At 39.9% G+C, this 26,271-nt stretch overlaps 1 protein-coding gene across 1 annotated transcript in view; it reads right to left on the bottom strand.

Annotated features, from left to right (window-relative positions):
* ARHGEF28 (Rho guanine nucleotide exchange factor 28) overlaps positions 1–26,271 on the bottom strand; it is a 285,463-nt gene that overhangs the window by 15,566 nt on the left and 243,626 nt on the right. Inside the window, 7 exon segments of the mRNA XM_068535504.1 lie at positions 2,654–2,836; positions 4,079–4,170; positions 5,202–5,380; positions 15,568–15,644; positions 17,205–17,459; positions 20,389–20,506; positions 21,710–21,832. Of these exon segments, the coding sequence (XP_068391605.1) occupies positions 2,654–2,836; positions 4,079–4,170; positions 5,202–5,380; positions 15,568–15,644; positions 17,205–17,459; positions 20,389–20,506; positions 21,710–21,832 (1,027 nt within the window).

The raw sequence follows: 26,271 nt of genomic DNA, 5'->3' as shown, positions 1-26,271 counted from the left end.
ATCTTCACCCTAGACCTACTGGATCAGATTCTCCAGAGGAGAAAACAGGGGATTTGAATTTTAAACAAGCACCAGTGGCTACTCTTAGGATCTGGTAAGACTGGGAAATGCCACACCAAGAAAGTCAAGTTCTTATTTACGATTAAAAATTTGCAACTAGCTCGTAGGATAGTATAATTCTGAGGACTCTACAAATATTTCTAAAACCCTCTGTCCAGTGATTCAATTTAGCAACTACTCATTGAGCACCTACTCTGTTCTGGGGGCCACTGGGCGTCTGCTAACTAATAAGGAGAGTTTGCAGACTACAGAAGGAAAGAGACACACACAACTAACTCTACTACAGGGCAGCGCACGATCAGTGCCAAGTTCTACCATCCAGGTATCAGAGCATCACAAAATGCCCAGCAGCACAGGCTAAAATTGAGAGTGCGTGACTTATTTGATAAAGACATCGTCAGGGACGATGAGAGGGTCCTGGGTTGTGTCAACCCATTTGGAAGTTCTTCTGGCTTTATTTCTAAAATCTACCTTGCCTCTGCCCACTTCTCTCTACTTGCATTGCCAAAAGTCCTGGTCTAGACCAAGGCCCCAGCCTCTCTCATCTCAGCCTCTGTAACCACTTCCTAACAGTCTCCAGGCAAACTAGTCTCCTTCCGATCTTGTTTTCCATTCAGCAACCCTCATTCTTTTCAAGATATAAATAAGATCATGCTACACCCATGATTAAAAGCTTCCAACAACTAACTTTCCACTGATTTTGGAATGTCTCTCTCTCTCTTTTTTTTTAAACCATGATCTACAAAGATCTGGTCCCTGCCCACCCATAGCAGCCTCCTCTGCCTCCTGTCACCCTGCCTTCCTTCTTTCACTGAACATGCCAAGCCCATTCCAGATGCAGGGGCTATGTACTCACATTCTGTCTACCCAGGAATGGTCCTCCCCCAGATCTCCAAACAGCTGGCTTCTCATCTGTCAATTTTCACCTCAAAATATAATCTCAGAGCAGTCTTTCCTGACCTCTCTACAGCAAAGCCTTCCCCTCATCCAATCCCATTATCTTATTTTCTTGTGACTTTCTGAAATAACCTTGTTTCTTTGTGTATTGTCTATCTTCCCCAACTAGAAGTTTTTATGAAAGCATTACTGTTTCCTTAGTTGGCACCAACAATAGTGCACACAGTAGGTAGATGCTTAATGAATATTCGATGAATAAATGAGTAAGAGATTCATTCCATCAGTGGACTCCACTTCAGACAACCTCTATGCCCTCCTTAAGACCTCAGTCTCTTCAACCGTGAAATAGATACAATAGATTTGATCATTTCTAAATTCTCTTCCATAGGTAGCGTTCTGAGATTCTAAGGCAGAACTTGGCATATGTTTTCTGCAAACATTTCTGCAGACAGTAAATATTTTAGGCTTTGTGGGCCGTACAGTCTCTGTTGCAACTATTCATCTTGGCCACTGTAGCAAGAAAGCATCCATAGACAATATGAAACAAGCGGGGCTGTGGCTGTGTTCCAATAAAACTACAGCTAAAAAACAGGCGGTGGGAGGTGGGTCGCATTTAGTCTGTGGTCTGTAATTTACCAACCCATGTGCTGAATGACAGCATTCCCTGCCACTCTTGGGTGGTGGCTCTTTTACCTCCCAAACCCTCTGTCCCTATTGTCACTTCCAGACTATTGGCCCCATTTCCTCCCTAAACCTGTTTTTCCCTTGAAGTTCATGCCACCAGATTACACCACTCATTGGTCCTCCTGGTTGCCATTCATCTACAGACTCCTCAAACGACATGGCACCTGGTGCAAGTTCTCTCACCTCCCCCAGTGCTACTCTTGTCAGAATTCTCTGTAATTTCAATTCTGTGAACACAGTCCTTCCAATACCCTGGCCTATCATCTCCCTAACTTTTTCCCCTTCACTGAGCTTGTCCTCCACGCTCCTTCAGCCACCAACTCCCACAGTTATGCCCTAGACTTTGTTATTCTCCACACAGCACCCAGAGGGTTCCTTTTTTTTTTTTTTTTGTTTTGAGGGTTCCTTTTAAAACACAAATCAAGTCACTCCTCTACTCAAAACTCTGTACTGCTTCCCATCTCACTCAGAATGAAGTTCTGAGTGCTTACCTTGATCCGGTCCATGTAATCTGAGTCCTAGGTAACTCTGACTCATCTCCTGCCACTCTCCACCCCTACGTCACTCTACCAGCACTGTCCTCCTTGCTGTTCCTCAAACAAGCCTGGCACTCACCTGCCTCCGGACCTTTGCACCTGCTGTTCTCTACATCTGGGACATTCTTTCCCCAGATATCTACGTGGCTTTCTCACTTACTTCTTGGCTGCTCACATATCACTATATCAAAGAGGTCTTCCCTGGTCATCCTATCAAAAATAGAAACTTCCCAGCCCTATCACTCTCTATTCCACTTACCCTTATTTTTCTTCATAGCATTTGAACCAAACTGACATTTTTTTTAATATATGTTGCTGTTTCTGGAATAAGTAAGGACTCTCTGTTTCTGGAGAGTAAGGATTTTGTCTTATTCTGCTGTGTCCTCAGCACCAAGACCGTAGCACATGGCACATCGTAGCTGCCCAATAAACATTTTATGAATTTGTTGAACCAAATCCTTTTGGAAGCAACTTACCTTCTTTCAGTGCTGCTGCTAGTAATGAGGCTGCCTGGGGAGGCTCTCCGGGGTCTGGTTTAATGAGGAGGTGGGGCTCTAGATGGACATCCTCAAATCCACTCAGTTCCCCAAGTTCAGCATAGATATGCAGCTTCTCTTCCAAATATGTGCAAATTTGTTGGTCTTGGTTACTGAGTATTTCTAAGAAATAGTATTTACCATCGAAAGTTATCACATGAGTACAACTAATGAAAATCCAAGCTCTAAGATAAAGATGTTGCTAGTTAGCAAGCAGTACATTGAACAGTTCAAGTACAAGTTATTGATTGGGTGGGACAAACCTAGGTTGAAATCCTAACTATTCTACCTGGTGACTGTAGCTTCCAGCAAATGATTAACATCTCTGAGCTTCCTTTGTCTTTTCTGTAAATTTGCTGTACTCAATAAATGTTCATTTCCTTTCCCATTCCCCTAATTCCAGAAAACCCTGCAAAGCCGATCTTTGTTTATTCAGGCTGTTTTCTATTAAGACTAAACATGAAGGTCAGGAATGAAAATTGAGGTGGCACTGTCCACGATGAGCGCTTCCCACAAGGGAAAACAATGCAAGGCCTGGAACTGCTCGGCCTTCAGCCAGTCCTGGTCAAAACCAAACATACCGGTTTATATTTTCGTTTCTCAACATCCAATGTCTTTAACCATCTTCGCATGCATCATCTTCCTCTAATTTCAACATGTCACAGAATTCTTAGAGCTTAAAGGGACCTTAACCAGAAGCGAATTCAGGGGTTCTCAGTCTGCCTCAGAATCACCGAGGGAGAGTTTAAAATACTGATGTCTACAGCCCATTGCCTTCAGATTCTGGGTGAACTGATTGAGGGTGAGGCCCAGGCATCAGAATTTTTAAAGACCTCCCCAAGTGATTCTAAGGCCCAGCCAGAGACGAAAATCACTGAGCTCATCTAATTTCCTTACTTCACAGATTTGGAAACTGAGGACCAGAGCTATTGTGTTCCTTGTCCAAAGTCATACAACCGTGACCTAACAGTGTGAGATCTAAAATCAAAACACTAGACAACAGCTCCACTGCCCATCTGCACCATACTATCCACAATTGCTGTTATGTTACATGCAGAATTTTTTAAATATAGTTTTAATCACTAAGGAGGGAGGGAGTCATTTTATTTGAGCACCTTTAGTGCCAGTGTGTATATAGATAGATAGATAGATAGATAGATAGATAGATAGATAGATTGATATCTATCTATATAGATATATATATATATATGCATGTATGTACGTATTTTTTTGAGAGTGGTCGGGGTGGGCCTCCAGTGCACAGAACTAATCATTCAGTCATACGTTCCCATTCATGACACCTGGGCTTCCCCAACCTCCAAGGAGAACCGCACGACCCGGGAACGAGAGGTGCCTGCACTATACCTTGACATTGCTGAATTTTGGCCACTCTGGCTTCAGCTTTCCGCCTCTCTTCGTCAGACTCACTTGTCCTTCCCCCTTCTTCTTCTGGGCAACTTTAAAAGACAATAGTCAAGAGAGACAACTGAAACCAAATCCAAGTATCTTTAGGTCCATTAGAAAGACATGGGAACTTGGCAGTAGAATTATTCGGAGAAGAAAAATTCAGCATAAAGAGAATTCATCATGCCCCCTGGCCAAGAGATTTGGTTTTCTTGAGTATATAATGGACCTTGCATAATATAACATAGCTCTCAAAGTCAGCAGTTTAGGATGACTCAAATATTCCAACAAACACCCACATCCACAAACATACACTCATACATGCACACAATACCAATGCCACCAGTAGGTACAACTCAAATCATAATTGTTGCTTTCTACTGCATTTGGGCACTTCCATTCTTAATGAGGGTAGAGAGACTGGAGGGGATGGTGGTAGGGTGCCAGGTTGGGTGGGGCGCAGTGGAGGAGGAGGAAGTTTTATACAACATCATTCAAGATCTAACTAATCTAGTCACCATTAAGAATGATCACCCTCACACCCCCGCTTATAAAAAATCTCTTTGCACAAGTAATGAGGAGTAAGTTGATGTAGCACACTTAGATCCACCAATCTAAAAACGTTTACTGAATGATTCTTCAGAATTAGGGACAAAGAGAAACACAGACATGGTCCCTGCCCTCAAGGAGCTTCCAATCTAATAACCAAACATATATACATAAAAAAGATAATAGCTGCAAGGCCGAAGATGACAAGCACCAAATAAATGCTTTGAGAGCAGGCGTTAAGGAATTTCAGGTAAGGAAGAGACCAGTGGAACTGAAGAGGTCTTCACGAAGGAGGTGAGCCGCGAGCTGCACCAAGATGGGCAGGATTCACACAGGCAGAGGGAGACAGGGCGTTACAGGCAGGAAGGCATGGAGAAAAAAGGTGCAGATGAGGGGCTACTGCAGGCCGGAGGAGGGGGCGGGGAGCAGACCATTCTGGCTGAGGCTAAGTTTTCATGCAGGGTAGACAGAGTTAGAATATTTTCCCCAATGGAACAAGTCCATTGCCTCAATAATGGACAGAAGGAAATGTTACCTTTCTACTGCCTGTTGGATCCGCCTCATCCAGGTATTCCGTTCCTCCTTGGAGTTGGTATGAATTTCATACATCTCAGGACCAGCAGATGAAGCACTGATCAGAAACATTCCTCTCTCCTCATTCGCAACTTCCCTAGCAATGAGCTTCTGAAGGGAAATAACTGATGGCTTCTGATCCTACAGAAAATAGGATGAGGTGCAGATGAAACAGTGTCCTATTTAAAGCAAGGGTCTCACAAAACACAGTAGCTAAGGAAAGCAACAGTATTAGGCAAATCTTATTTCACTTCAACCTTTTCTCTTCCACAGAAGAGCTGTGGAAGTTCATGAGATTTCCAATGAAAAGGGTATATGCTGAAGAGAGGATGGAAAAAGAGGATACAGGAGAATGTTTGTCCTTAAGAACTGGTGGTTTAAAAGGATATCTTCTAAAAAGACAGAACAATCAGAGCAGTAAGAAAAAAATATCAAAACTGCTGTAGTCAGGGATGGAGAGATTCTTCTAGAAGGGCATGGTATAGGAAACAGTGTATCAAATATTACAAAGAGATTAAGAGGGTTGGAAGACCTACAGAGTCCACTGGATTTGGCAGTTAACAGCAACACTGTTTTAACAAGCTGATGGGTACAGAACCCCAAGTACCAAAGAGTAAACTGTAAGTATGAAAGGTAAGACTGGGGAGGCAAGGGCTTCCCTGGTGGCGCAGTGGTTAGGAATCTGCCTGCCAATGCAGGGGACACGGGTTTTGAGTCCTGGTCCGGGAAGATCCCACATGCTGCAGAGCAACTAAGCCCGTCCGCCACAACTACTGAGCCTGCACTCCAGAGCCCGTGAGCCACAACTCCTGAAGCCCGGGCGCCTAGAGCCCATGCTCTGCAACAAGAGAAGCCACCCCAATGAGAAGCCCGCGCACCGCAACGAAGAGTAGCCCCCTCTCGCCGCAACTGGGGAAAGCCCGCATGCAGCAACAAAGACCCAACCCAGCCAAAAAGAAATAAATTAAAAAAGAAAGAATGGGGAGGCAAGACCTCAGATTCCCCAGAACCAATGTCTACTGCTATTGTAGTATTGAGCAGAATAGCCTCACTGCAACCTGCAAATGCCTCTTGTTCCCACCAACCAGGTGAGCCCTAGGTGGGCAGGAATGGGTCTAATCCATCTTCATATGCCTAACCCATTGTTTTGAATAAAGTAGGCAACTCAATAAATGTCAGTAGAACTATATTTGGCATAATTCCATCAGAGAGAAATAGCAACAAAGTCTAAAATTTGGCATCGAAGCCATGATTAAATCACCTTTTCTATCAACATTTACTATGATCCTTCAATGCTCCATTCTAAGCACTGGGGATTCAAAGATGAATAAGACACTGATAATACTAATTTGGGTAGGTAGCTATGGTTGAAGATGATGGCCAAAAGAATGCTGGCAGGATGAACAGTTTGGGGGCTAAATATGAAGAATCTTCTTCGGTTAGTGGCTTCTACCACTGTTTACAGAGTTGGTTGCAGCGTGTGGTTTTGCTTCTTGGACTCTTGGACTGAGCGACGCCTTTATCCAGAACACACTGCTCCATCCCTCTCTGCTGACTCCTTGGTGCTGACATGTCGGCTTTCCCAGCATCACCCAGTTTTACCACATCTGAAGTTGTGTGCAAGGGTATGACCAGAGGACCTCATCATTCTATCTTCATCCAATTCTTAAGAGTAGCAAATACAAAAACGCAACCCATGATGGGACAGACCACTGGTCTACCCAGTCCTGCTCGCTGCCTCTGCTCATGGAAGTAAAAGCCACTTTGTGGCAGAGCTTTTGGAACACTGCCCGTTCTAATTAGGGAGAGCCCCTGAGCACTGTTAACATCCCTTATTCGAATATGGATCTACTGTCTAAGACCTTATCTGCTTTCCTTCTTGCAAAGCACAGTTTTAGCTTCCTCAGCTTACAAGGTCAGTAGCCTCTGTACATAAAGAGGCAGAGTAGGTTTGAATACACACACCCACACACACAAACATATGTATATGTAACTATTTGAACTAGTTGTTCAGTGTTGCAGGAGAGGACGTGGTGGTGTCAGATATTTTAAAAATGAAAAATAGGTCAGTGGGTGGAACGTAGCATTAATTAAACCACCACAGACCAGGAGGCATCAGGGACATGACCATGATTATTCATACTAATCACACATGGACACTAGAGATGATCAAGAATTCAAATTAAATCTCTAGGAATGGAGGTAATCTGTCTACTTTGGAGACAGATGTTAAAAACTAGTGATGCAAAGGCCTAACTCAGCCTGCAGAGAGCTTTTCTTTGTGCCACAGCACTTTGACAAAAGATTTTTAAAAATAATTGCCAGCCTTTAAAAACTGAGCATTTCATTTTTTTTAAAACTCTAGATTTCTGGGTTTTGGGAGAAAGCAGAAGATTGGCAATCCTGGGCCCATAGCTTCATTTTAAAACACAGGCGACAGCTGAGCCATCCCTGCCCTCTTAGAGACAGGGCATGAATTCACCAGTTCACTGTGGTCCCTACCACTCTCTATCAGCTCCTTGATAGCAAGAGTCTGGTCCAGTTTACTCATTTACATTTCCTGCCCAATCCCTGTAGACACTGGAGTTGACAACCTCTGCCCAAGGGAAAGAGGAAAAGGAACTGCTGCATTCAGCCTCACTGTTACACCATATCCACTGGTGATTCCAAAAAGTGGCTGATTCTATTAGTGAATCATTCCATTCAGGATTCCACTGTGATAACAAGATCTTAAGGCCGCTTCATATTGAACTTGCACTTGCACATCTACACATTCACTTCGTGTTTTTTAATTGTTCATTCATTTTGAAACTACCTTCTTTGATATTCAAGAGGTCCTCCTAGATTTAGTATTCCAGGATTTAGTGAACACATGTACTTTTTCCTACTCATTTTTAGAGTTGGTCCTACTCCCATTTCCAGAGTGCTCTTTAAAAAACAACAAAATTCTTTTGTAAGGAAGCTATTCTAACCTCTGGCTACTTTCAGCTGCTTATCTTCTTGGCCATTTTCAAATTCATCATGTCTTCTGCAACATGTAGCAAGTTAAGAATTTACTAAAGAAAAGTTTCAAACAGCACAAGGAGCAGAGCATCTCACCTATTGTCATCAGCATGAAGATAACTTTCTAAAATACTATGGAGAGTACTAGGAAATCCACATATTTGTATACTCCTAGCTAATGCATCAATTCTCTCATGCTGTTAACTGCAAAGTATGACACCTGGGTTTGTGTACACTAAATGTACATGATGCAACTAAAAAGCATAGGACTGAACAGTAGTGTGCACTGACTCTCAGAATAATGCTTTCTCTTTTGCTCCCTGACATTGAAAAGGGCTTGACTTGCCTTTATGAAGGCAGCTATGTGGCAGACTAACATCATCAGGAAACAGAATCAGCACCATCTTACAACTATCCATAGCCAAATACATTACACCAAGAGGACCTAAGTTGTGGCTGCCTCCATTCTGACATTTGGTGGATTGCATTCCTCGTGTCCCACTTAGTGGCAAATGCGCTCAAAGGGTGGCACCGATAACTCTTCAAGAGATCAGATAAGAGGGGAGGGCAGACAGCAGAAGCAAGAAGAACCACAACCCTGCAGCCTGTGGAACAAAAACCACATTCACAGTAAGACAGACAAGATGAAAAGGCAGAGGGCTATGTACCAGATGAAGGAACAAGATAAAACCCCAGAAAAACAACTAAATGAAGTGGAAATAGGCAAACTTCCAGAAAAAGAATTCAGAATAATGATAGTGAAGATGATACAGTACCTCAGAAAAAGAATGGAGGCAAAGATCAAGAAGATGCAAGAAATGTTTAACAAAGACCTAGAAGAATTAAAGAACAAACACCTAGAAGAATTAAAGAACAAACAAACAGAAATGAACAATACAATAACTGAAATGAAAAATACACTAGAAGGAATCAGTAGCAGAATAACTGAGGAAGAAGAACGGATAAGTGACCTGGAAGACAGAATGGTAGAATTCACTGCCGCGGAACAGAATAAAGAAAAAACGAATAAAAAGAAATGAAGACAGCCTAAGAGACCTCTGGGACAACATAAAACACAACAACATTCGCATTAAAGGGGTCCCAGAAGGAGAAGAGAGAGAGAAAGGACCCGAGAAAATATTTGAAGAGATTATAGTCAAAAACTTCCCTAACATGGGAAAGGAAATAGCCACCCAAGTCCAGGAAGTGCACAGAGTCCCAGGCAGGATAAACCCAAGGAGAAACATGCCGAGACACATAGTAATCAAATTGACAAAAATTAAAGACAAAGAAAAATTATTGAAAGCAACAAAGGAAAAACGACAAATAACATACAAGGGAACTCCCATAAGGTTAACAGCTGATTTCTCAGCAGAAACTCTACAAGCCAGAAGGGAGTGGCATGATATATTTAAAGTGATGAAAGGGAAGAAACTACAACCAAGATTATACTACCAGGCAAGGATCTCATTCAGATTTGACAGAGAAATCAAAAGCTTTACAGACAAGCAAAAGCTAAGAGAATTCAGCACCACCAAACCAGCTCTACAACAAATGCGAAAGGAACTTCTCTAAGTGGGAAACACAAGAGAAGAAAAGGACCATAACAATTAAGAAAATGGTAATAGGAACATACATATCGATAATTACCTTAAACGTGAATGGATTAAATGCTCGAACCAAAAGACACAGGCTCACTGAATGGATACAAAAATAAGACCCATATATATGCTGTCTACAAGAGACCCACTTCAGACCTAGGGACACATACAGACTGAAAGTGAGGAGATGGAAAAAGATATTCCATGCAAATGGAAATTAAAAGAAAGCTGGGTTAGCAATACTCAATATCAGATAAAATAGACTTTAAAATAAAGAATGTTACAAGAGACAAGGAAGGACACTACATAATGATCAAGGGATCAATCCAAGAGAAGATATAACAATTATAAATATATATGCACCCAACATAGGGGCACCTCAATACATAAGGCAACTGCTAACAGCTATAAAAGAGGAAATAGACAGTAACACAATAATAGTGGGGGACTTTAACACCTCACTTACACCAATGGACAGATCATCCAAACAGAAAATAAGGAAACACAAGCTTTAAATGACACAATAGACCAGATAGATTTAATTGATATATATAGGACATTCCATCCGAAAACAGATTACACTTTCTTCTCAAGTGCACACGGAACATTCTCCAGGATAGATCACATCTTGGGTCACAAATCAAGCCTCAGTAAATTTAAGAAAATTGAAATCATATCAAGCATCTTTTCTGATCACAATGCTATGAGATTAGAAATCAATTACAGGGGAAAAAAACGTAAAAAACACACACATATGGAGGCTAAACAATACGTTACTAAATAACCAAGAGATCACTGAAGAAATCAAAGAGGAAATCAAAAAAATACCTAGAGACAAATGACAATGAAAACACGATGATCCAAAACCTATGGGATGCAGCAAAAGCAGCTCTAAGAGGGAAGTTTATAGCAATACCTCAAGAAACAAGAAACAAGAAATACCTCAAATAAACAAGAAACATCTCAAATAAACAATCTAATCCTACACCCAAAGGAACTAGGGAAAGAAGGACAAACAAAACCCAAAGTTAGTAGAAGGAAAGAAATCATAAAGATCAGAGCAGAAATAAATGAAATAGAAACAAAGAAAACAATAGCAAAGATCAATAAAACTAAAAGCTGGTTCTTTGACAAGATAAACAAAATTGATAAACCATTAGCCAGACTCATCAAGAAAAAGAGGGAGAGGACTCAAATCAATAACATTAGAAATGAAAAAGGAGAAGTTACAGCAGACACCACAGAAATACAAAGCATCCTAAGACACTACTACAAGTAACTCTATGCCAATAAAATGGACAACCTGGAAGAAATGGACAAATTCTTAGAAAGGTATAACCTTCCAAGATCGAACCAGGAAGACACAGAAAATATGAACAGACCAATCACAAGTAATGAAATTGAAACTGTGATTAAAAATCTTCCAACAAACCAAAGTTCAGGACCAGATGGCTTCACAGGTGAATTCTACCAAACATTTAGAGAAGAGCTAACACCCATCCTTCTCAAACTCTTCCAAAAAGTTGCAGAGGAAGTAACACTCCCAAACTCATTCTATGAGGCCACCATCACCCTGATACCAAAACCAGACAAAGATACTACAAAAAAAGAAAATTATAGACCAATATCACTCATGAATATAGATGCAAAAATCCTCAACAAAATACTAGCAAACAGAATCCAGCAATACATTAAAAGGATCATACACCATGATCAAGTGAGATTTATCCCAGGGATGCAAGGATTCTTCAATATACGCAAATAAATCAATGTGATACACCATATTAACAAACTGAAGGAGAAAAACCATATGATCATCTCAATAGAGGCAGAAAAAGCTTTTGACAAAATTCAACACCCATTTATGATAAGAACTCTCCAGAAAGTGGGCAAGGGGGAACCTACCTCAACATAATAAAGGTCATATAGGACAAACCCACAGCAAACATCATTCTCAATGGTGAAAAACTGAAAGCATTTCCTCTAAGATCAGGGACAAGAAAAGGATGTCCAACCTCGCCACTATTATTCAACACAGTTTTGGAAGTACTAGCCGTGGCAATCAAAGAAGAAAAAGAAATAAAAGGAATACAAATTGGAGAAGAAGAAGTAAAACTGTCACTGTCTGCAGATGACATGATACTATACATAGAGAATCCTAGAGATGCCACCAGAAAACTACTAGAGCGAATCAATGAATTTGGTAAAGTTGCAGGATACAAAATTAATGCACAGAAATCTCTCGCATTCCTATACACTAATGATGAAAAATCTGAAAGAGAAATTAAGGAAACACTCCCATTTACCACTGCAACAAAAAGAATAAAATATCTAGGAATAAACCTACCTAGGGAGACAAAAGACCTGTATGCAGAAAACTACAAGACACTGATGAAAGAAATTAAAGGTGATACAAACAGATGGGGAGATATACCATGTTCTTGGATTGGAAGAATCAATACTGTAAAAATGACTATACTACCCAAAGCAATCTACAGATTCAATAATTCCCTATCAAATTACCAATGGCATTTTTTACAGAACTAGAACAAAAAATCTTAAAATTTGTATGGAGACACAAAAGACCCCGAATAGCCAAAGCAGTCTTGAGGGAAAAAACAGAGCTGGAGGAATCAGACTCCCTGGCTTCAGACTATACTACAAAGCTACAGTAATGAAGACAATATGGTACTGCCACAAAAACAGAAATATAGATCAGTGGAACAGGATAGAAAGCCCGGAGATAAACCCACGCACCTATGGTCAACTAACCTATGACAAAGGAGGCAAGGATATACAATGGAGAAAAGACAGTCTCTTCAATAAGTGGTGCTGGGAAAACTGGACAGCTACATGTAAACGAATGAAATTAAAACACTCCCTAACACCATACATAAAAGTAAACTCAAAATGGATTACAGACCTAAATGTAAGACTGGACACTATAAAACTCTTAGAGGAAAACATAGGAAGAACACTCTTTGACATCAATCACAGCAAGATCTTTTTTGATCCACCCCCTAGAGTAATGGAAATAAAAACAAAAATAAACAAATGGGACCTAATGAAGCTTAAAAGCTTTTGCAAAGCAAAGGAAACTACAAACAAGACGAAAAGACAACCCTCAGAATGGGAGAAAATATTTGCAAATGAAGCAACGGACAAAGGATTAATCTCCAAAATATACAAACAGCTCATGCAGCTCAATATTTAAAAAAACAAACAACCCAATCCAAAAATGGGCAGAAGACCTAAATAGACATTTCTCCAAAGAAGACATACAGATGGCCAAGAAGCACATGAAAAGCTGCTCAACATCACTAACTATTAGAGAAATGCAAATCAAAACTACAGTGAGGTACCACCTCACACCAGTTAGAATGGGCATCATCAGAAAATCTACAAACAACCAATGCTGGAGAGGGTGTGGAGAAAAGGGAACCCTCCTGCACTGTTGGTGGGAATGTAAATTGATACTGCCACTATGGAGAACAGTATGGAGGTTCCTTAAAAAACTAAAAATAGAACTACCCTATGACCCAGCAATCCCACTACTGGGCATATACCCTGAGAAAACCATAATTCAAAAAGACACATGCACCCCAATGTTCACTGCAGCACTACTTACAATAGCCAGGTCATGGAAGCAACCTAGATGCCCATCGACAGATGAATGGATAAAGAAGATGTGGTACATATATACAATGGAATATTACTCAGCCATAAAAAGGAACGAAGTTGGGTCATTTGTAGAGACGTGGATGGATCTAGAGACTGTCATACAGAGTGAAGTAAGTCAGAAAGAGAAAAACAAATATTGTATATTAATGCATATATGTGGAACCTAGAAAAATGGTACAGATGAACCGGTTTGCAGGGCAGAAATAGAGACACAGATGTAGAGAACAAATGTATAGACACCAAGCGGGGGGGGAACGTGGCACTGGGGGGGGGGTGGTGTGATGAATTGGGAGATTGGGATTGACATATATACACTAATATGTATAAAATGGATGAGTAATAAGAAGCTGCTGTATAAAAAAATAAATAAAATAAAGTTCAAAAATTCAAAAAAAAAATGGTATATAAGGCCCCCCACCAAAAAAAAAGAGATCAGGTAAGAGGAACAGATTCATATTTCAGGTCATATTTTAAGTTGAGCATCACAACTTGATCTGAATCCATCTGCACACTGTCCCAGAAAACAAGATAGCTAGCTGTCTTTTTGCTGTGTCGAATTTTTGATCCATCAGCAGGTCACCCGGCCTTATACCACCCAAGAGGCAGGATTTGCTTCTCTTTCTGGTCTTAGTTTTTGGAGAAACCTTTGTTTCTATGAAAATGTGGTGTGATTTTGTTTTCTCTTCCAGCATGGCCCTCACCATCCCACAGGGCAGACAAAATGCTCCCTCCTTCCTGCTTATTTTCTCTGTGTTCCTTCAGAGCATCCAAGATAACAGAAGAAACAGGTTGTTGAACAAATCAGTAGGTTGTCATGAAATTTGCAGTATGTACCGTTCAAATGGATCAGGGCCATGGAACTAGTTTAAGGCCTCTTGTTATCCTCTGGTGTAGCTTTGTGAAATAATCTCTGACCTCTCGACAACTTGGCATCACTGTGTTCATGAGAGGCAATGTGCTGAACAGGGCGAAGAAGCCTACTGGGCCAACCTGACAAGCTGGAGAGGCAGCTGAGACACTGCTCCAGCCTCTTCCTCCCCGGAATCCATCACTGAGCAGGCATGCTTCTTTGTTTTCTCTGAACGGCATAACATAAACTTCCCTAAGCTTTGAGTTTGCCAAAACCAGTTGGAATTGAGGATATCTGCTAATGGTGCCCAAATATCCTATCAGTCAATGGATGATAAACACTAACATCGTAGAGAAGCGCCGTTATACCGCCCACACTGGTACTGCATCTTAGATTCTTTCCTGTAACAGGGCCTGATGCTCCATGATGCTGACATAGGGGTTGACTCATGACACCTTCCATCTTTAAGCGAGTCACTGTGGACGAGATGCTGTGTAAGGAATGCTATAAAGTACTGGTTTTACTGCTAGTCTGAGTCTCACTCTGTGCTGGCAATGAGATTACAATAACACACTACAAAGATAAGTGTTACTTGAACAACCTTAGTATTAGTAGCCATTGTGGGAGAATTAAGAAAGAATCGTCTTTACACTTTAGATACCAGGATGCTGTTCTCGTGTCTGGCAGAAGGAGCGTCGTAACAGTTATGAATGGAGTTGGCAACTGGTACAGCAGGCACTGTCCAGTGGGGATAGAGAGAGTGAGGTGCCAGAAGTGACTTGTTATTCCCAGCATTAACATTTGAGTTGCTGGGAGGTCAGGACTGGGGGTGGGGGGGGGGGGGTGGGTTTCTGGAGGAAAGACCAAGATAGCCAGACAGCAGAGGGTCCCCTTGTGGGGTTTAGGGCAGTGCCTATTCACCAACCAGTATCAAAGTACTTCAATATTTTCACAACTGGTTCAATTGCTGCATCAGCTGACTACCAGTCCTGGTTGTGATAAATCAACGCATATCATGCTTGGTAAACCCAATCGGATCCTTGCTACTGAATACTGTAATCGTTAATAATGGGAATATACCACAGGCATGATCTTGCCAATGACCACTTAATTTCACAAGGAATTTCAGACATTTTTCAAGGAGATGTGGGATTAAACCAATTAAAATATTCATCACACAGCCATATACTTACAACAGCTGCAAAGATGTACTTCTGGTCTTTTTCTTGTAAAAAGAGCAGCACATCAGTTAGAAGCAGAGCTAGGATATCTTCAAAGGAAAAATATTACTAGTATTAATGAAGCAAACCACAATTCAAACGCCTTTATTAAAATTCTAATTTCATGTTTAAATAATTTAAATAAACATACTAAAAATAAATACTAGCTTTTAGTCTAATTATAAAACCTTTATTAAAATGCCTGTATTATGATAGCTAAAGATGTATTTTATAGATAACTTAGTAGGTAAGCTGTGTTTAAGTGCACGCTTGTGTGTGTCACTGTTGGTACAGCTAAATCTCCAGCAAAATTTAATGTTGTAGCCTTCCAAATGGAAGAAAAATATTCAATAAAAAACAAGGTTCTAATAGAATGGAGCAAGCCCTTACCTTTACGGCAAAAAAGTGCTTAATTAAAAATGTTCATGGGCAGCTTCTGCCTTGAATTACTATATATACTAATCTGCTATTTTGTTCCATCTGGATCTGAGGGAAGTCTGAGGTCCTACACCTCCCTTACATACTGTTCACAAGAACCCACCTTCACTATACCACTAACATTCTAACACAAAGTTACCCAGCTGTTCATTCCACAAAACAGACAAAGAGCAAATGACTTGGAGCAACAGGATCTACAGACTGCGGTTAATATTCAAAGTATGGTTCATGTTTAGTTGCAACATTGCAAGTTGCTGATCAATAAGCTCTTTGGTCATTTGTTGCAAGCACTACCAAAACTTGATAATCCTTCAGTGGGTAACAACCTTGGAGTACCTGGAATTTAACCACCTCTTCCTCTCATTGCTTACCTAAGGAAGATACTAAGACATAACAGAAACAAGAAGGTTGGGCCAGTGGTGCTTAACCCTGACTGCAGACTCACCTGGGTGCTTTGAGCATCCCTATGCCTGGGCTTCACCCCCAGACCAATAAAATCAGAACCTCTAGGAGGAGACTTGAGCATCAGTAAAATTTTTAAACTCCAGAGGCCATTCTAGGGTTTTAAATCCAGTGGCCAGTGTTGACAAAGCCTCGGACAAGGTGCTAGCTACAGAATCATTTCTTAAGGATCAGAATAAACTATTTTAGACTCTAACCAGATTAACAGGCAGGTTAATGCCTGATAGCAAACAGCACACCAATGTCAACGTGTATATTTATGCGTTACTATGTATATTTATGCATTATTATCATTCAGTCCCAAAGATGATGTTTAGAGTTCATTTTTCCCCTCAATGGTCTGAGCCCCTGGCTGGCTTGGCACACAACAGATTCTGAGTGTGTAGGCACATTTTCCAGAATAATATTTCCATGCCAACAATTAGCAGAATTCTCAGGTCCTTTGATTCAAACATCGCAAACTTGAAAACCCATGCAATACATAGGAAGCCTTTTGCTTGAGGCAGCAAACTTCCCCCTAAGGTTTGTAGCGTGGGCCACCTCTGCCTATGGAAGTTTTCATCTTGACCCTACAGGGATCTTTCCACTGACCTAGGGTTTGTCTGTGGGCCTGCATCGCTGAACCATTTTTCTTTGGAAAATCTGTCCTCTGTTAAATGAATAATGTGCGTGAACAACAAGGAGAAATTGGTCTGTTGGAGCCACGGTACCTTTGAAACGACCCGTAGCGGTTTTCCAGTAAACAAGGCCATCGTATAACAGGGTCCTTTCTTTACTCATCAGTGCCTGTTTCCTAAACACGTGGCCATTTTTAAGCTTGGTATATGTTTTGTTTTCAATCTTATTTAGGATCTCAAGCCATTTTTGTTTTTTCTCATATTCGCTGACTTTTAAATCCACAGCTGCAATCATGTCTTTAATTAAGCAAAGAGCTTTGCATAAGTCTTTCTGTTCTTCAGTGCTCTCTGCATGGGAAAAAGAAAGAACAGACACCATGAAATAAGCCAGAGTGCTAATAAGGAAGACACTTTTTCTTTAGTTTTAAATAAAGTTAAATACATCATCCAAATAGCAAAAATCCCAGAGCAAAAATATTGGATTAACTTCAAATATTCTACCATCACTCCGCACCACTCCTCCCCAAAAGGATGGTTAAAATGTGTCATTAAGAAGATTTACTTATCAGATGCTTCAGCAGAAACACTGTGACAGTATGATGTCTGAATTCTAGAGACTGGTCTGACCTTCCTTCCTAGAGCAGTGAATGTGTCATATCCCAAGTTAGGCCTTCCTTCCACCTTCCCAGACACAGGTAATTAAGCAAACACCACACCTAGCTTCTTAGAACTTAACTGAGCTACAAGCCCAAGCTGGAGTCCTTTCCCAGAAGGGAGCTGCAGGGTGACTTGAACAGACCTCGGACTCATTTGCTTTCCTAGATCCCTCTCTCTCTAAAAAAATAACATTTAAAATTATAACTTACAACTGCATTAGCATAAAGATAAATATATTAATAATATATATTAAAACATTTTTTCAACCTAAAAAAAATGGGACCAAGCCACTGTGCAGAGTAGGTAACTCAGCCATGCTCATGCCAACAGAGTAGACGATCATCGAATCCAGCTGTTACTCTGAAATACTGGCCAAATCTCTTATCTCTAGATTATCTTAAGAAAAACTTCTGGAGAAGTTTCTGCAACAGCCTCCTGGAGCTCCAGATGAAACCAAATTTAGCTATTTTCTATATATGATTTAAAAAAAACTAATTGATGTTTATTGAGGTGAATGGAACAGAAAGGGAAAGTTTCAGGAGGTCAGAAAATGCTAGAAGGAGAGGAGAAAGAAAAACAACAGAGAAAATAAAAGATACTCTAGGAGCCTAGAGCAGCAGAAATAAACACACAGAAATAGCAGTGAAATGGAATAAGAACAAGTCCTCCAAAGGGTCTAAACTTTCCAGGCTCTAAATGCCTCAAATAGGTACATGAGGGCTTTGTGAGAAAACCAAGGAATAGATCGTGACACCAGTCATTAACAAGGAAGATTTTCTCATTGCCCATGAAAAGAATATACTTCATTTACTTCACTACTTTACTATACCTGCCACCCACCTAAGCAGCACTCCCCACCATGAGAAAAAAAAAAAAGATTCTTCTTTATAAAGAGCATATTTTAAATATAGGAAAGTTGAGTAGAGGAAATCAAAGTTGAATTACAAAGTGACTTAAAGTAAGGCCAAGAAAAGGCTCCGAGTCTTCTGACGTTCAGGAATAAATTACTGTCTTTTAACCGCTTGCAACTCAAAGTGCAGCAGCATTGGCCCCACCTGGGGGTCTCGTTAGACATGCTTACCTTGGGTTCTACCCCAGACCTACTGAATCGGAGTCTGCATGTAAATGAGATCCCCAGGTGAGGGGTACTCCTAATGAAATTCCAAAAGCACTGCCATAAAGAGTCACATGAACCAATGTTCCCAGCAACTAGAGAGGTTGGAGAAGTCTGACCTAACTAAGGAGGCAGTGTCCATTCAGCCACTATGACGTCTACGCCTGCAGAGCCGTAAGTCACACTTCTCATGTCCGACACACAGTAGGCAATCACTGTCATGCATTCTACCTGGAATCTGGCATGGGATGATTCTTGGAGGAGTACTAGCTGGCCTAACACAGTCCGACAGATGTTAGTCTTTGAGTATTGTGTTAAACTTAAGAAAGAGAATATAACCATAATATAAACTAAAAGTCTTAATTTTGTTTTCATTCTTTAACTGAGAACAAAATTATGAGGCTTTTCTCTTTCTACTGTGCTTCTATTTTCTTTTATGTTAAATTATAGGAAGCAATATAAATGGGACATAAGGAATGGATGCTACCATTCCTGCCTGGACTTAGGTCCTAATGTGACTAAAAAAAAAAATGGAAAGACCAAATCATGCATTTCTATTCACCGAGACCCCTTCCAAAAAAAGGATGTTAAAAGTTGACTTTTTAGAGTGGGAATTTAAGATCTCATTACCACTTTCATGATCTCCAAGTCAGTTGGTCATAATAAAGATAATAAAAACAGTTCCCACTTATCAAGCACCTTGTTTATACCAGGCTGTGTACTGGGCACTTTCTGAGACAATTTCACTTAATCCTCACAACAGTTCCATAAGATAAAGATTAGTACTCTCATTTGGTAGTGGAGAGAACTGAGGCTCATTTCATTACCTTGCCCAACTAATGAGCGGCAGAGCCAAGTATCTGCAACAGCCATGCAAGTTTACGCAAGGCCAAACCAAAGCCCTTGTTAACAGAAGACACTACTACCCTAATAATTTACTCACGATCAATAAGCTAGCTTGAGGAACAGGCACTTTTATCTGTCCATTCATTGCACTGTTATATTTATTTATTGATAACCTATTCTGCACTAGGTATTGAATCTAGACCCCTCAAGGAGCTTACAGGCCAGCCATGTGCATTAACAGGTTCTTAAAGGACATCCAGATGTTAGTCCTTGAACTTGATGAATTGACAGGGTCAAAAATAGCTCCTTCATAAATCATTCTCAATCTAATAAATCACTGCTGGGAAGGTAATAGGAAGATGAAGAAGAAGAGGTATTAAGGTCTGGATATGGGGGAAATATAGATGGGAAGGGTAGGGTCAAAGTATGAGGAAGTCTACTTGCTTTGGGCTGCTTGGAGGAATTCAGACTATTGGCCAAGTCACATTATGAAAGATAACTTTTCAAAATGGATCCAAATCCTAAGGCTTCACAGTTTTTCCATAATGAAAGATCTTTATGAATCAGGCACCCACAAGCATTTATAGCTGTTTACAACACCTCAGCTATGTTTAAAACTAATGAAAGAGGCAAATGTTTATCCCAGAAGTCATCACTCACCCTTTGTGTACTGCAATATCCTTTCCACCAAGACAGGGTATTTTGTGATGCGCTGAGTGACCAGCAGAATGCATTCTGGAATTCCTCGGCGTCGAGCCAAAAGATTACTATTTCGGAGCTTAAAAAATATATATATATATGTATATATTTTTTAATTTTAATATACACAAACACTACCTGTATTTTCTTTTTAGGTAGGAATTTAATAATACAAAGAATCTGCAACAGTATAATTCTGTTCAGATATAACACACTGTATCATTAATTAAAACTTGATATATTGTCATTAAATTGTATACTTTGAAATTAATTTCAATAACCCAACTCTCCAAGATTAAGAAGTTTCAAGTTACACTGATGTACTTAGAGTTAATTCCAAAAATGAGCAGGTTTTAAGACTTATAAGTGCTAAGATTCATGAATAGCAGAAGTTTTGAAAATTACTCACAAATCAAAGTTACACTTTGAACATGAGTTTGCAATTAACTGTTCATTTTTCTAACAGGTTTTCCTCTACATTTGTTATTATTCATCATAGCATTTAAGTTTCCTCTAATCCGGGCAACTTTTTTCTAAATATCTCAAAGCCTTATTTTCAAGTTCTCAATACACATGTATGTTTTTTAAAAAAAGGAGGAGAATCCAGTAGCACTCTTAAAATGGTAGATAAAAAATTAGAATCTATGAAACTCTAAAGGACGAATTTCTTCAATAAGTAAGTAGGACACCAAAAAAATGGGATGGGAAGCATTCAATGAAAAGGTGATTTAAAAGACATAACCCCCCATGGATAATATATAAACCTTGGTCAGATCCTGATCCAATTTTATGAGCTAATGAGGGAAATTTGATTACTGGCCAGCTGTTTGAAGATATTAAAGAATTATTGTGTATTTAAGTGTAATAATGCCACCGTAATTTTTAAAAGATATATTGTTCAGCGATACAAGTTATATATGAAATGATGTGCATCACAGACTTGCTTCAAATTAATCCAGTGGGGGTGGGGTGGGTTCTTTATTTTTACTGTGGTTCTTCTGATTTATAACTTGTCAGGGCATGAAAAGCTTCACAGGATATTACAAAGGTGCTCAGAAGTATGGAGAACATGGCTTCGCAAATATAAATGCAAAAGTAAATAATTTGGGAGAAATATTTTACTAACACAGAAAAAGAGGCTTTCTATCTTTGCCACAAACCTATCACTTCCTTCTACCCTGAAAAACAGTACCTAGATGTGAAACTTGGTTAGATCATCTAAAAAACAAGCATGAACTTCATGCTGGCTTACCATTTTGTAACAGAGTTTTAAAATACTTGCCTTAATAAAATTCTGAAACTTTTTATTCTGCTGGAGTTCTTTAAAGAGGCTAACAGCCTCCTTGTGATGGCTACAGAATTCCCCATATATTTTCTTCATTTTATTTGCATTTTCTTCTGAAAACTGAGAAGAAAAATATTTCAGTGATGGTTTATAAATTTAGTCAGTTCTAAACACTAAAAAGAACATGGAATTTTCATATATTTCAGTACATTCTTTGCAAATAAAGAATAAACATCCAGGAATTTCTGACCGCAATCACTTCTCTTCCCCAGATACTTTTTAAATTAAAGTAAGAGGAAGTAGTCAAGAGGTAAGAGGAAGACATCAACCTAATGTGATTATATTATATTGAACTAACTCATTTATCAATAGCCCAATAAAAAACATTTGATATCTTCTATTTTTGTGTGTTTATGCAACTTTATAATTTCAATTTATAGTTTTAATACTTTTATAGATTGAAGGGTGTGGGGCACATTTGGGGATCCTCAGGAAGGTTGACATTTACATTGGGTAACTGATCATGTCCATGAACTCAGTCCTTGTTGGGAATTTAATTTTTGTCATCACAAATGGATCAACAGGCAGGTTATCATTAGCCAAGATGACAGAGAAAGATGAGTAACCAGAAGGCCAATTTATTAACTAATGGACACAAGTAGAGATGTGGGCTGGATATTTCAATAACCTTGATCTGCAGAAAAATCTCTGTAGAAAAATCTACATGGGAACAACTTAGAATCATAAGGTGGTATGGAGAGAAACAGCTGAATAATTTGAATGCCAATGTTTCAGACTCTGATGACCCTATGTATACATGTGGGTGTTGAAGATCATTGTAACAGAAACCAGAAGACACCTACACCTCCTTAGAAAGTACTTAAAATGTACATCCCTATCTCTGGTCTTTTCAACTTTGCTCACGGTTTTATCTATGCTTGAGGCCAACACCTCTTACGAGATGATCCTTAAACCACCAACAATAATATATAGGTATAAATTTAACAAAACATACACAGGCCTTGTGTGCTGAAAACTACACAATGTTAATGAAAGAAATCAAGTAAGATTTAAATAAATATACCATGTTCATAGATTGGAAGACTCAACATAGTGAAGATGTCAATTCTCCCCAAATTAATGTACAAGTTTAATGCAATTCTTATCAAATCCCAGCAAGTGTTTGTACATATAGACAAGATTATTCTAGAATTTATATCAAAAGGTAAAGGAACTAGAATAGATAAAAACAATTCTGGAAAAGAAGAATAAAGTAAAAGAACTCAGTCTAGTCAATTTCAAGATTTATTCTATAACTACTGCAATTATGACTATGGAACGATACACATAGATCAATGGAACAAAATAGGAACCCAAAATGCCCAATAGATTTTGACAGGAGGCAAAAGCAATTTATTGGAGGAAGGACAGCCCTTTCAACAAATGATACTGGAGCAGCTGAACATCCACAGGTCAAAAAAAAAAAAAAATAACCTTGACCAAAGTCTCATATTTTATACAAAAAGTAACTCCAAATGGATCACAGACCTAAATATAAAACATAAAACTATACAACTTTTAGAAAAAAAAAATAGGAGAAAATCTTTGGGATCTCAGGCTAGACAAAGAGGTCTTAGACTTGACATCAAAAGCATGATCCTTAAAATATGAGGGAGTCCGGAAAGAAGTTTGGCCTGCGTAAGAGGCAAGAGACCATTGTTTCAAGGTGTGTGAGGAGAGGGGATTCAGAGCACCGCTTAAATGAACTTCAGAGATGGGCGCAAGCCGCGGCTATAAGCGTGGACACAAGAGACGGGCATGAAACGCTAAGGCTGCTGCTGCAGCCACCAAGAATCCTGTGTGCAAGCACAGGTCACTATCCACACCTCCCCTTCTGGGAGCCTGTGCAGCCCACCACTGCCAGGGTCCCGTGATCCAGGGACAACTTCCCCAGGAGAACACAAGGCGTGCCTCAGGTTGTTGCAACATCATGCTGACCTCTGCTGCCGCAGGCTCGCCCCGCATTCCGTACCCCTCCCTCCCCCCGGCCTGAATGAGCCAGAGCCCCTGAAACAGCTGCTCCTTTAACCCCATCCTGTCTGAGCGAAGAACAGATGCCCTCAGGCGACCTACATGCAGAGGCAGGGCCAAATCCAAAGCTGAACCCCAGGAGCTGTGCGAACAAAGAAGAGAAAGGGAAATTTCTCCCAGCAGCCTCAGAAGCAGCGGATTAAATCTCCACACTCAACTTGATGTACCCTGCATCTGTGGAATACCTGAACAGACAACAAATCATCCCAAAATTGAGGCAGTGGACTTTGGGAGCAACTGTATGTAGACATGGGGTTTGCTGTATGGGACTGACTAGATTCTGATTTTTATGTTTATCTTAGTATAGTTTTTAGTGCTTGTTATCATTGGTGGATTTGTTTATTGGTTTGGTTGCTCTCTTCTTTTTTTTTAATTACTTTAAAAATTTTTTTATTTTAATAATATTTTTCTTATTTTTTATTTTAATAACTTTTCTTTCTTTCTTTCTTTTTTTCCACCCTTTGCTTCTGAACCGTGTGGCTGACAGGGTCTTGGTGCTCCGGCTGGATGTCAGGCCTGACCTCTGAGGTGGGAGAGTCGAGTTCAGGACATTGGACCACCAGAGACCTCCCGGCCCCACGTAATATCAATCGGCGAGAGCTCTCCCAGAGATCTCTGTCTCAATGCTAAGACCCAGCTCCACTCAATGACCAGCAAGCTCCAGTGCTGGACACCCCATGCCAAACAACTAGCAAGACAGGAACACAACCCCACCCATTAGCAGAGAGGCTGCCTAAAATCATAATAAGTTCACAGACACCCCAAAACACAACACCAGATACAGTCCTGTCCACCAGAAAGACAAGATCCAGCCTCACCCACCAGAACACAGGCACCAGTCCCCTCCACCAGGAAGCCTATACAACCCACTGAACCAACCTTACCCACTGGGGGCAGACACCAAAAACAATGGGAACTACGAAACTGCAGCCTGCAAAAATGAGACCCCCAAAAAGAAAGTTAAGCAAAATAAGAAGACACAGAAATACGTAGCAGATGAAGAAGCAAAGTAAAACCTCATGAGACCAAACAAATGAAGAGGAAATAGGTAGTCTACCTGAAAAAGAATTCAGAGTAATGATAGTAAAGATGATCCAAAATCTTGGAAATAGAATGGAGAAAATACAAGAAACAATTAACAAGGACCTAGAAGAAATAAAGAGCAAACAAACAATGATGAACAACACAATAAATGAAATTTAAAATTCTCTTGAAGGAATCAATAGCAGAATAACTGAGGCAGAAGAACGGATAAGTGACCCGGAAGATAAAATAGTGGAAATAACTACCTCAGAGCAGAATAAAGAAAAAAGAATGAAAAGAATTAAGGACAGTCTCAGAGACCTCTGGGACGACATCAAAGGCACCAACATTCGAATCATAGGGGTCCCAGAAGAAGAAGAGAAAAAGAAAGGGACTGAGAAAATATTTCAAGAGATTATAGTTGAAAACTTCCCTAACATGGGAAAGGAAATAGTCAATCAAGTCCAGGAAGCGCAGAGAGTCCCATACAGGATAAATCCAAGGAGAAACACGCTGACAGACATATTAATCAAACTATCAAAAATTAAACACAAAGAAAAAATATTAAAAGCAGCAAGGGAAAAGCAACAAATAACATACAAGGGAATCCCCATAAGGTTAACAGCTGATCTTTCAGCAGAAACTCTGCAAGCCAGAAGGGAGTGGCAGGACATATTTAAAGTGATTAAAGGGAAAAACCTACAACCAAGATTACCCAGCAAGGATCTCATTCAGATTTGACGGAGAAATTAAAACCTTTACAGACAAGCAAAAGCTAAGAGAATTCAGCACCACCAAACCAGCTTTACAACAAATGCTAAAGGAACTTCTCTAGGCAGGAAACACAAGGGAAGGAAAAGACCTACAATAGCAGACTCCAAACAATTAAGAAAGTGGTAATAGGAACATACATTTTGAAAACTACCTTAAATGTAAATGGATTAAATGTTCCAACAAAAAGACACAGACTGGCTGAATGGATACAAAAACAAGGCCCGTATATATGCTGCCTACAAGAGACCCACTTCAGACCTAGGGACACATACAGACTGAAAGTGAGGGGATGGAAAAAGATATTCCATGCAAATGGAAATCAAAAGAAGGCTGGAGTAGCAATTCTCATATCAGACAAAATAGACTTTAAAATAAACACTATTACAAGAGACAAAAAAGTACACTACATAATGATCAAGGGATCAATCCAAGAAGAAGATAAAACAATTGTAAATATTTATGCACCCACCATAGGAGCACCTCAATACATAAGGCAAATACTAACAGCCATAAAAGGGGAAATTGACAGTAACACAATAATAGTAGGGGACTTTAACATCCCACTTTCACCAATGGACAGATCATCTAAAATGAAAATAAATAAGGAAACACAAGCTTTAAATGATACATTAAACAAGATGGACATAATTGATATTTAAGGACATTCTATC

This window comes from Eschrichtius robustus, chromosome 2 (genome assembly GCF_028021215.1).
Source record: "Eschrichtius robustus isolate mEscRob2 chromosome 2, mEscRob2.pri, whole genome shotgun sequence".
NCBI lineage: Eukaryota > Metazoa > Chordata > Mammalia > Artiodactyla > Eschrichtiidae > Eschrichtius > Eschrichtius robustus.
The sequence above is the reverse complement of the archived record's forward strand: the minus strand, read 5'-3'. Positions and strand labels throughout refer to the sequence as shown.